Source organism: Gallus gallus, chromosome 3 (genome assembly GCF_016699485.2).
Source record: "Gallus gallus isolate bGalGal1 chromosome 3, bGalGal1.mat.broiler.GRCg7b, whole genome shotgun sequence".
Taxonomy (NCBI): Eukaryota; Metazoa; Chordata; class Aves; order Galliformes; family Phasianidae; genus Gallus; species Gallus gallus.
The window spans coordinates 10,205,095-10,217,688 of record NC_052534.1 but is presented as its reverse complement, the minus strand read 5'-3'; the positions used below and the strand labels follow the sequence as shown (position 1 = coordinate 10,217,688).

The window sequence follows — 12,594 nt, the reverse complement described above, 5'->3', positions numbered from 1 at the left end:
GAGCAGAATTACACCCTATGCTTGCATGTGTCAATGAGACGTGACAGAGAGCAAAGTTCTTGGCCCCAGATAGCCTTTTGCTGACTACAGATGAAATCTAGTGTAGATCTCTTTGGAAGCCTGATGCAATGTTACATAAGCCATTCGGATTTTTAACACCTATGCCAGCAGAAGGAGCAAAATCTTCTCTATGTAATTAAGCAGAAGTTTTGGGTTGAGCCTGGGAGAGACTGTTGTTACAATGCCTTTCCAAAGCCAGACTTGAGGGAATGGCTGTGCTCTCCATGCATGGAGCTGAGAGGAGAGTTAGCGAGTAGAGATGGATTTTCCTGGTACTTCCCTGGTGTAAGCTCTTCTTCTACCCAGCAATAAAGCCTTTGGGTATTTTCATAGTAAGAGGAAATTCTAACATCATGATCTGGGAACCAGAGAAGTGCAACCCGTCTTAACCCTTTCGGTTACCACGTTACAGTGTCTGAAGACCCTTTGCCAACTCTCTTCACCTTCATTTGTTGAGGAAGGGGGTTGTTCTTGTGGGTGTTCTTTTCTTTTCCCAAAGGGATGATTGCTTTGTGCTACGCTCAACAAACTGACCTCAGGCTGATGTAACAAGGCCCCAGACTGTCTGCACAGCCCGGCCACTTTTGTTTACATGTGCAAAACCTGCAACAAATTTGGATTCCAGATTAGCCTGTCCCTATCCCCCCCTGCCTCCCAGCTGCAGAAGGGTGGCTGCAAACTGCAACCATTTGCTCCTGGCAGCACTGGCACTGCACAGACCTTCCCCACCAGAACAAAAGCACAACAGTTTGAACTAGTCCCATTTTTATTTTATTTTATTTTTTATTTCTTTTGAAGCAGGTAGTATCTGTCTTCCCATTTATGTTAGCACACCCTGGTGCCTCTGCCTTGTGGAGGCGAGGCCCTTAGCCTCAGCTGCAATGCAATCCAGCACAGCGGGGCCTGCTGGGCAGCACTTGGGGTCAGGGCAGCCACAGCTGCACTGAATTTGGTGCTCTCTGGGGCAGCTGTGGGGCGCTTGTGCTGCTAGCATATGAAATGCCTTGGGAGAACGGGTCACTTTGGCACCATTTCCTTGCTGGTTGTAGTGGTGAGTGACAAACTGGAGCCTTGATATTGTATTTACTGAGTTCAGGTTATCTGTATCTTCCTTTTTTTTTATTTTTATTATTTTACAGGGGAGAGGGGAAGTAAAATCCCTGGGAAAGTGAAATCCAAGGGTTATCAAGCCTTAAACATTTTGCCCTTTGTATGTTTAAAATGACTGCTACGTTGCTTTAGAACAAACTTATATATATAGAAATAAGGACCTGGTAAGTTTCTAGTGATGTTTTAGAGTGGGGTTGATAGGTTTTTTAAGGTTTAATACTAGCTGGAACTCAAACAGATCCCTTCAACATTTCCTTTTGTATTTCTCATTTCTATTTTTCACCAAGTCTTGCCCATCTCTGCTTTCCTGAGGCTCTTTTTTGTTTATCCTACACGATTTCCTTCCTTCCTTCAAGTCCAGACCCCTTTGCTCCCCTGGGGCTTCCTACGATAGCTAGGCACTAATCATGTACTTCTGCCCCAGAAGCACAGATAGAGGCTTCCTCCCCCTGCTTCCAGTCAAAGGAGGATGTAAGGCCTAATGGTAATCTTAAACAACACTGCTATTCATTGTTTGGGAGATCTGGGAAATATCCTTGAATTCAGCTTGCTAAATTAGCTGCTTCTTGAGTAACCCACAGCTGCTGCGTATCTGTCCCATTACATTTTACAAAAATGCAGCAGTTCTCATTACATGCAATATTCTCTCGACATATGGACCTTCCATTAGTTGATGTCTCCGTGTCGCTCCGTTGCCATGAATGTATACACAGAAACATTTTCTTTTGTACTTAAGGAAAACAAAACAAAACAAAAAAAACCCAAACCCAACAATCCTTGAGAACAAATTAAAGACAGGCACTCGCAATTATTCAGATGGAGGAAAGATGTTGCAGTGCCTCAGAATACAGCCTCTGTCGGGAGCCAATACTTAAGATTAAAATGTTGCTTCTGGCAGTAAAAGTGCAACTACTCGTGGTTTCCAGGCTTCGTCCTGCACATGGATATATCTCCCTTGAAGTTGGCAGGCGTATTCTTGTGTATGCGGATCCTGGAAGGCAGATGGACCGGCAGCGTAAGGTGATGTGCAACCATCTATCTGAGGTGCCCGAGGAGGCAGCAGTGTGATTTTTGGGTTTGATCTTGTGTCTTTTCTCCTTCCCAGGGGTTCAAAGAGGAACTTGGTTTGAAGAAAAATGGATTTCTGGCATTAGTGGATTTACACTCCCTACCCTTTAACAACTTCTCCGGCATGAGAACTTGAGCAAACCTTGGGGAGAAGGGCTTTCCTCTCTCCCCCCTCTTGTGCACTTTTCTCAGCTTTGTTTCTCCAAGCGGAGCTGTCCTTGAGGAAAACCCAGACCTCCATCTGTGCTCTGCTCCCCTTCAAACAGCTGCTTCCAGGGCGGTGTAAGCCACGATGCATCCATTACTTTAAATAAAATTGCAATGCTGGAACAAGCAAAATAAAGTTTTCCTTAGCCCCCTGGAGCACTGTTGGACACCCTTCCCCTGCCCAGGGCTTATTTCATTTCCTTCAGGAGTCTGGCCAGGGGCGAGCAATGGCTGCGCTCTACAAGTAGTAAAAAAGTGCTCTTTTTTGGCTGCAAGCTGATTGCTGCCACATCTCACTGACAGGGGAGGGCAGCCCACAGCCTCTGAAGAGCACCTTCAGGCTGTGCTTGAGCACCTGCTCAGCAGTGAGGGCCAGCAGATATGCTTGTGGTGGTCTTGACTCTGTAACCACGATCAGTAGGCCAGAACCACATGGCTCGTCACTGTCCTTCCACCTACCACAAGCTCTGTTTTCCATCTCTCCCTCTCTCTGCCTTACTTTTCTTTTCCTGAGTTGCATTTACCGTACTCCGTTGTCTCTTGCCATGAGCTGCAGACTTGCTGCTTTAAGTCTGAGGCTCTAGATTTGTCTCATTCTCCAGGATGTTGCTGGGCTTGATCTTGCCTGCTTTAGGGATGTGATTTCAGGGCTCCCAAGTAACATTCAAAATGAAAAATAAGTAATGAACTCTGCTCTGATGCTGGCTCCTTTTTCATCCTTTTAGAACTGAAATACAGACATGCTTTCTCAAACCTCGAAAAAGATATCCACCTGTGTGCAGATTTGGCCTACGTTACCCCTGCATCTGAGCCTCCTGCAAGGTAAGCTCATGGCCAACATGTGCTTAGGGCCCTGTGCTGCAGGAGGGAAGGGTGATCACCACTCTCCCACAGGAGCTGCAGAGCAGCTGGGGGCCTGTGTCTGTGCAAGGACATGCAGTTGGGGAGCTGCCTGTGCTGGGGGGCTGCTTTGTGCTGATGCATGTGGGACAGGGTACAGGGGATCCCCAAGAACTGCCCAGCTGTGTGCAAGCCTGACAGATGGGAGAGGCCGAGGGTGCTGCTGTGGCCTCTGGAAGTCCCAGGTGCTTAATCCTGTGTGATAAGGGGGTGTCTCCATCCCTTAAGATGAGAGATCCTTCTCACAGAACAGAGGGTTTGGGTTTCCGTTCGGTGGCCTCTAAATTGTTTGTCCAGAGCTCAGCAGTGTCTCTTCCTGGAGTCACTTAGGCCCATTCCTTTAGAAATCATCCATGATTGTGTTAGTATTTGTGCATAAATGAATATTAATGGTGAATGTGGTCTGACTACTGGGCCCATTTCCTCCCACAGCTGTTTTTGTGTGAGACCTGATCCCCAAACATCTTGTGCACACATCTTGCAGCCTGGCTCTGCAGGCGAGCTGGATGGGGAGCTCTTTGCCTTGCTGGTGAGGCCTGTTGTGGTTTCGGCACGGACGGAGCACATAGCTGCTGAGTGCTGTCAGGGTCTCAGCAGCCCCACATTTGCCTTACAGCAGACATTTAGGTACCCAAAGAACTTAGAGTTCAACTGGAAAATAGCTCATGTGCCCAAGGCCTCTCAGTGTGAGTGAGGCTGCAGCTAAACTGGAGTTCTGGGGGGCTGAATGTTGGGTTTTGCTGCTTCAGCTGGCAATGAAGGCCCACCTGCAGCTCAGGGGGAAGTTACAGCTCCAGCTCTCAAACTGAGCACCAGTGCCCAAAATCAAGTATTGAAACCACCTGTGTGATGGCACTTGTATTTGGGTATGGTTCTGTGCATGTCTGCATTTCTCCTTTTGTGGATTTGTCCTACAGAGATTGTTGGGACTGACTGTGGGACTGCTGTAGAAAGATGGTCTTTGGGACAGAGGGTTCTGAGACACATACACTCCCACATTCCCAACAAACCATTCTTAATCACTAAGCGAGCATCACCTTATAGATAGCGGATAATAGCTTTATTGAAGCAGGGAATTCACTGTGTGACTTATGCATCCAAACAAATTACTACTCCTCTTTTTTGATGTGCAATCCTCACGACCTGCGAGCAGCCTGCAGCAGATGTGTGCTCTCAGAAAGCATGAAGCAAGAAGCTCTGGCCTTCAGAATGCTGTTTGCAGAGTGCTTTTCAAGGGGGGAGGCCTAATGCAGGATGTGCTGCAGGCAGCAGAGAGGTTCCCACTGCCTGAAATCAGTCCCAAATCATCTGCCTGGATCTTGGTTTAAATCACACGATCCAATTACAACTTAATCCCATCAATATGAAATAAATGTTCCCACCTTTGGTAATTTTCTCCGTGTGGAAAGCTGCTCTGCAGCACACTGCCTCGCGCCTGTCAGTGAGTTGGTATGTTGTGTTCCTGCTGCACAAGGGGAAGGGGGGGCAAAGGAGGATGGCTGGTGAAACACACAGCTTGAAACCCCTTCTTTTGGCCCAACATGGGAGCACTCTGTAGAGATACTGTCACGGATCCAAGCAGGCTGGGGTTAAACGGTTTCCTCAGCTTTTCTCCCTAAATCAATTTGAATATTCTTGGCAAGCTCTGTTACTATGCATGGTGGGCAGCTGTGATTCAAGCTGGGATTTTTTTTTTCCCCTTTCTACTGTCCCAGTCTTCCTGTCTTGTGCAGATGTGATCCTTTCTCTCTGTCTGCCTAACAGCTAATTATTTTACCAGACCAGCCAATAGTCTGAAGAAAACAGACCGTGCATATTCTTGAAAGCAACAACTGTGTTACAGTGTTGGGGGATGGGGGGGGGGGGGGGGGGGAAGAGCCACTTCCTTCTGACCCACTCCTTAAGCAAACCTCCAAAAATAGCATGCACGCTGATGTATAAGGGACCCATCTATCTCCCGAGTTACTTACCCACCTTTTACAGCAGAAATGTACGCCGTGTATTCAGGGAAAGATGGAGAAAGCCAGCTTGAGTGTACAGGTCATCTTGCTAAGAGCTCTAATCGCCAGCAACCCGGAAACGTACGCACCCATGTTGCTGTGAGAACGTGGATGGCACATCAGCTGCTCCCCAGAAATTGCTGGGGGTCACTGCACTCACTGGCATTTCATTCCCAGTCTCTTACAGGCAATTAGGCCCTTCTGGTTAAAATAATTGGCCTCTTGAGTTTGGAAAGGACAGCACTTCCGCAAAGCTGACTGCTCTATAATAGTCTGTCCCATCTCAGGTGTGAGCCGTGAACTATCAGGAGCACCACAATCACACAGTTGTGTTTTATGTCCCACAGCCTGCTTTGAGAACGCCTACTGGTTTTGCTGGCACAAGCAGAGGAATAGTTCATTCCCAAACCCCACAGCAGCCATCGCTTGCTGCTGCAATACAAGGAGAGGTGTGCTGCTCTGCTGAGCTTAACCCCGGGAGGAGACCTGTCTGCACCCTGCAACAGCAAAGAACAGCAGGTCAGTGGGGCTCTCTCTGTTCTCAAGAAGCTGGTGCATTCTTCGTGCCTGGGGATGTTGGTTTAAGCTGTGAGTGGTTGGCGATTTCACAAGTAAAGCAATAGTGAGCGCATCCCGAGAGGAAGGAGTGAAGGCTCTGAATGAAAGCATGCACTTCAGTGTGAGGTGGAAGCTGGTCAGTGCTGTTTGGAAAGTGAAATTAGAGTCTAAGGTGCTAAATGCTGGCGCGTTCAGGTTGAGGCCTCTACAGAGGTCCTACCCACTGGTACAAAAGCTGCAGGACCTGAAACAACGCAGAAAATTCCACTGCTTTTTTGACTGGCAGCTCTGTTCCCAGGTGATAACAGCAAGCCAAAATGCAGGGTAGAAACCAAGGCCTTTTCCCACCATGTTCCATCCATACCAAAGGACCAAGCACGCCAGACATACTCTGTTTAAAATTCTGCACAAACAAATCCTCCGTTGTAAATGATCGTCCATATTGCACTGAAGGTAAGAAATCTTCCGCACCAGCTGCTCTCATGGATAAGCTGGGACAGTGAATCAGTGAATCCTCCTTACTGCTGAGTTGCAACTCCAAAGCTGAGTTGTTTTTGAGTAAGCAGTCCACTCCTAAAAGCAAGTTCCTTGCCTCTACAACCCCCTGCAGCATTAAGAGGATCAGTGAGCAGAGTGCTATATCCCCACCAGGCTGCCTCATTCACTTCTCAAGGAACATAAGCAGTGGAGCAGGAGCCAAAAAAACAAATATTCCTCACTTCTTTGCTACCTTTTAAAAAGTGGTAACAATTTAATTAGTTTTTCACCCTCCAGGGCTGTAAGTTCTTGTATAATTAGATAATGGGTAAAGATCATACAACATTCTGTTCTCGTATGGTACACGGGTTCCATCACTGAGAATGTTTCATAGGTTATTCCAGTTACAGCTCCGGGCTATCACCCAGTAATGCTATAGGAAGCCATAGCCTCTCCCTCCCCTTTTACAAGACTTTTTTACAGGGAACTATCTACCAGCATTACAGGTGCTTGCATAAATCCCCTCAGCTTTTACCACACTTGCCACGGGGTAGTTTGAAGCAGTGCTGACATACGCTACAATGGGAAAAGACAAAAATGGAATGTTGCAAGGAAGCTGAGTGGCTGGGCATTTCCCAAAATATCGCTTCCCATGTTTTTAATGCCACCCTTGTCCTTTGCGCTCTGGCAGGAGAGCCAACATCAAGTTGACATTGAGTGATTCAGAATGGGAATTTATTGGACAACAGCGAAGTTTAGATTTGGAACAGCCCCCAGAAGGGCTGCTCTGCTAAGAAAAGTGCCTGATGCAAGTCAGGACTTACAGGATGTACATGTGTTGAGGTCAGCAACTGTCAATTAATTAATTCATTAAAATACTTGGAGAGATTTAAAATGGGCACACGGTGAAAACACGCATGCAGGAGGATCCTGAAACCGCTTCAGCTTTAGGGCAAACAAAAACCAGATGGGAGATGGGTGCGGTGATGAAAAGGTGTGGGCAAGGGGCCCGTATCTATCATTATTCCTGCAGCTACAATTTAATTACTGTTCCTCAGCTCTGCAGAAAGATTTTGTTATTTTTTTAAGTTACGGGAAGGAGCACAAGTTCTGCAGTTGGAAGATGCCCCTCAGCATCATCCTAAACCTGTTAGAGATGCATAATGTGCTTTATTCCTCACCTAGAATAGAAAATGTTTCCCTCAACTTTAGAATTAAGGAACTGCTTTCAAAAAAAAAAAAACCTTAAAAGGAAGAAGCAAAGTCCTACACTTCCTCTCCTCCCTGAGCGTCTCCTTGCACCAGCAACATCAAAGCAGAACCCTGCACGTGGCACAAGGAAGGCAAGGAGCCCTGCTCCAGCTGTTGGGGATGTGCAGATGTGCATTGCAACCTTGATTTGTGCACTCAGTTGGGACAACAGGGTGCAACAACAGGTTACAGAAAGGTAAGCTACCTGCCTGGGGGATGTTATTTAAAGCTTATCTTAGTACTGTAATGCAGCAGAGGTAAGAGGCTACAGCAACACCTACTCAAAAAAGTAGCTTTTTTTTTCCTCCTTGAGTTCTATGATGGCAAAGTGACGATGACTTATCCCAACAGAACAGCACACAAACTTACTAAAAAACAAACCAGAACAACTATTTCTGCATATGGCAGAAATAAAGCAAGTTCTCAGTTCAGATTTTAATACTCGCTGAAAAGATTTGAAACTATTTTTTTTCTTAACAGTTCTCCTGGTTGCTAAGAACACAGGAAGAGATAGATATATTTGGATTAAAATAAAAAGAAAACCAACCTTAATTTTTCACTGTATTGAAACAGCTGATGAAGCTTGTTTGTGGCAAACAGATGAAGTATCTGTAGGGAGGAATTCACTACTGAAAAAGCTGACAAGCAAACACTGGCTGAGCTTTCCCCACAAGAGCCACGTCAGGCCAACCAAGCCAAAGCAGGGAGAGTGGGGAGCATTTATTATCATCACTGCACAGAGGCAAAGCCTGACTTTCCCCCCACCTACAACTACAGTGATGAAATCAAGATTGTAGGGGGGGATCTTTTTTTCCCCTGTCTATTGAAATCCTGTCTACAACCTGTATCTAAGATGGCACGTAGCTTGCCTAGCCCTTGAGACAGATTCACCCAGAGCCAAACTACACTTTGGGTTACTGTAAAAAGTCCAAAGGCATTTTCTGCTGGAGACATAATGCCTGGGGAATATCCATACAGAACAGCACGTACAATGTGCTCGGATGAAGAAGCTGAATGAGATTGCTTCAAAGCCAGATAAATGAATTTTTTCCACTACAGAATGCCATTATGTGGCTACCACGCATAGCCAGGGTCACTGAAATCAGTCAAGCATAGAGCTTGAACTAGGCAAGATTCCTCTCCACAGTTATATATAAATATATATATATATACACATACATACACATATATATATTAATTTGAACAAACTAGGATGGAAGGAGGGAACTCTTGACTAGGGAATGGAGATGGGGTGCTTTTCTCACTCTGTGACAGCAATCAGTAGGGAACGTGCTATTCTGTCACGTCAGATTTCCTCAGCATAAGCAGCTTGTGATAAGTTTCATGATGAAAGTTATGTTAGAAAAAAAAAAAACCTGACAAAACTGTGATTTCCCAAAGGAAACAAAGCAAACGTCATCTACTTTGAAAAAAATCTGATTTTATTTTTATATTGAAAAGACCTGTCAATTTAAATAGATGTTTATTTCCATTCATGGTCTCAACCAGTGCTGCGTGTTAACATGCTGTTCAGAGCCGTATAAAAAAGCCATTTGTGTTACATAGGTTAACATCCTAGAACACTGGGGGAGGGGTTTTGAAGCAGCTTAACATTAAAAATAGGATAGTCCCAAAAAACTTACAACTGATGCAGCATCTTCTAGTCTAATTTTATAGGAGCTGAAGCATGTTGCAAATATAACCAAAGTTATTTGGTCTTTAAAAAAAACAAAAAAACGTTAAAACCAGATTACTTTCATATAGTGCTTCAATAGTGAAGCTGTCAGCTGAGAGAACAAGAGAACAAACACACACTCGTGTGTGCTAACACACAGAGAACCACACTGAGCACAACTGGAACACCCCATTCGTTCAGTACGTGGATATCGTATTCATCTGAATTCAGGATAGCTGTAATTGAATATGCTTTTTCTTTCCTTTTTTTTTTTTGCCCCTTCCAAATAAATACACTGTTTCCGTGAAATCCTAACATACTGCATAATCAACTGACATTTATTTCTAACGGTGCTGTGAAGTTCTCTCGTGAAAGGGCCAAATTCCAAAACCTTTATTCAAGACAGGCACATACCTAACCAAAGCCAATGAAGAGGGGAGAACGTGGTTTAGAAAAGGGGTTCAGGTCAAGGTCTGGATCTGTACAATTGATCACGTGGCAGATTGTCATTCGAAGAAGGTTTTTAAGTCATTCTTTGGTTTGTTTACACGATTCTCAGTGCTGTCCAGAAAGCCCAGAGACAGCCCCATGAGAAACCATAGCTCTAAAGCAAGCGCACAGCATTTTTAAGTCTTGTGTATTACGTGTTCAGAAGACTACAGGAATTCAGAATACCCCTTACATTCACGTCCCCAAAAATCTAGTAACTGCATAAGTGCGTGCACTGAGGCATGGCCGGCATGCCTGTAAATTCATATTGTTCAAGTTAAGAGTAAATATAGCTGCAAAAAACCCCACCCACCTATAATTAAATGGTCATTACTAGCAATACTATAGCATCTGTCTTGTTTAAGAAATGCAGACACGGTCTCTGCCTGTTTGGCTCTCTTGGCCAAAAGGAAGCTGTCTGCTGGATTTAGAAAGAAAGCAACTTGTAAGAATCCAAGGGAGTTTAATATTTCCACGTTCCCGGGGTCAATTATTAATGTAAAGATGTAGACAAATGGCAAGTGTATGAAAGCACATCTCGTACATTCCAAGGTTTGGAAGTCAAAAAGCGGGTCTTAACTTCCTCACGTTTAAATGTTATGGTAGGCTTGGAAAACTAAGTAAGAAGTGACGTAATATTTCCATGAAAAGCAAAGTAGAACTAAATCTAACTGGTGTTCATATGCGAGCAGTTTTTGCTATGCTTTGTGTAAGGCAGATTTTATTGCGCTGACAGTTACCAGTCTGCTAGCGGGAAAGCAAATACAGGCAACTCTACTTGGAGAAGATGGCTGATAATTACTAGTGACAACTTCTAGTTTTCAGTACAACTCAGCTTTAATGTACTTTCTGGAAACAGCATTCTCGCCATTGGTTTTCACTTCCTTCCCCATCCCACCTAAAGTATCCAAGAAATCAAGACTGGTCAAAATCAGTTGCGGATATTTACCAACCAACATCTCCTCTCCCAGTGCTATTTTTAACTAGAGCAAACACAGGTCATTCTTTATAACCTACTGCCAGTGGTTGTTTATAAACATCTGCTTGCCGCAATAAACACCGGTCATTGAAATATTCATTTGCAGTAACTACTTGGCACTAGGTTAATATACTTGTAAAGTTTAATACAAGTGCTTCTGATGTACATACAAGCACTTAAAACATTTTAAAACTTAGTTTGGGGAGTTTTAATATCTTTAATTACAGTTTTCACAAGCATTTCTGAAAGTATTAAGTCTCTTTCGAAGTTCAGAGGCTCCTCTCTCAGCACATCTAAGTAAGTTTCTCAACAGTTACAGAACAGCTAACGTAACATTCTTGCTCCCTATGCTGAGATAACACGGTACCAAAATGTAGCTACAAAAAGAGGCATTTTTTGGTCAGACTGACCTCCAGCCGTCCCTTGACAGAAAAGCAACACAGCTCAAACCTGTCTCCTCCCTCCGAAATAAAAATAAAGACATCTAAGGCCACAAATTTACTTCTGCCAGAATATCCGGTGTTCCCTGGTTTGTGGCAACTGTGTACATGCCCACTTAGAGAAATACAGTATGGAAGCCCCACCACCTCGAAGGATTCTGATTAACCGCCTCAGAAGCCAGCTGTAGGCAGCAGGGCATACAGAACCACGTTACATCGACACAGCGTGTTAAAGCCATTCCAGCTAGTTTAACTAGTTTCTAACTATGCTTAATCAAAATTCCTTATTGCAGGAAAGAAAAAAAAAAAAAGTCTTAATGTAGAGAGAGGCAAAAAGATGCAAAGATAACCACCACAATGACCCAATAGCAAAAGCTCCCGTTTAAAGGTTTTCTTATGCTAAAAAAGGCACACAACCCCTTGTGAACTAGAGACAAAAGCTAGCAGGACTACAGCAATAAACCCAGAAGAAAAAGCCTACCAGAATTACCCAATTGCCTACTGGGAAGGAACAATGAAGTAGACAGGCTGCTCTTGCTCTGTTTTGTTTGCGGGGAAGTGGTCAAATTTAATAGTCAAATTTAGCCACATTAAGAAACATTTAACAAAAGCTACCCCAAGAAACCAGAACAAAACCTGACCTTTGGGTCAAAGGCCACAGACAGGCCTTTCCATAGCATGTAGCTGAGTGAGTTCAGAGATTGGCAATGAAAGAAAAAAAGCTTTAGACGTGATGGGAACAAGCTTTGGGATTTATCGAACAGTCACACCAAGCTTCTCCAGCACACGCACTCCCTTTTCTTGGTATTCTTGTCGGGTCATCCAGAAGTTGTCTTTGTCTTTCATGATGTCTGCTAGAACTGCGCCGCCCAGAAACACCATGTGCTTTCGGCGAGGTGGGTCTTCAATTCGGATCTTAAATTTCTAAGGAAAAAAGAAAAAAAAGAAAATACACCAACCCTGGTACCAGGATTCTCGAAACAAAGCCTACTCACAATTGTGCTTCCTACTGGAACAACGGAACGCAAGTTGCTTAGTGGGAGAAACACAACCAAAACGCAGTGCTAGCGCAGGGCAATTGGTGTGAGCTTCCCGCTCGCACAACCAAAGTAAAATAACTACTCTGCAATGGAAATGAGAGAGGGCTATCGACACATCCCCAAATTATACCTTCTGTGTATCTACAAAAAGCCCAGAGGTCAGAACAGAAAACTAAAGATTGTATTTTTGCATTTTATGAACACGGAAGAAGAGTTAAATACTTGCTAAGCTTTGATGGCTACAGTTATCAGAAGTTTACCAGATCACAAAGTGTTTTAGCATTATACCAAATTTGAGGAGGGCAGACGGAACAGATTCCAAACTTATACGACCCAGACC

The 12,594-nt window shown here is 44.4% G+C and overlaps 1 protein-coding gene and 1 long non-coding RNA gene across 3 annotated transcripts in view; one reads left to right on the top strand and one right to left on the bottom strand.

Moving 5' to 3' along the window:
* Window positions 1-311: 311 nt before the first annotated feature.
* LOC124418355 lies at window positions 312-9,597 on the top strand. The gene is made up of 3 exons (XR_006938983.1): window positions 312-1,111; window positions 3,171-3,267; window positions 5,693-9,597. It is a non-coding gene; the product is annotated as an uncharacterized LOC124418355 (long non-coding RNA).
* The window catches only part of ACTR2 (ARP2 actin related protein 2 homolog), a 21,111-nt gene continuing 17,569 nt past the window's right edge, over window positions 9,053-12,594 (bottom strand). For both annotated transcript variants that reach the window (XM_040696859.2, NM_205224.2), the window contains one exon: window positions 9,053-12,138. In XM_040696859.2, coding sequence (XP_040552793.1) covers window positions 11,968-12,138 — 171 coding nt within the window. In that variant the 3' untranslated portion in view covers window positions 9,053-11,967. The remainder of the gene's footprint in view (window positions 12,139-12,594) is intronic.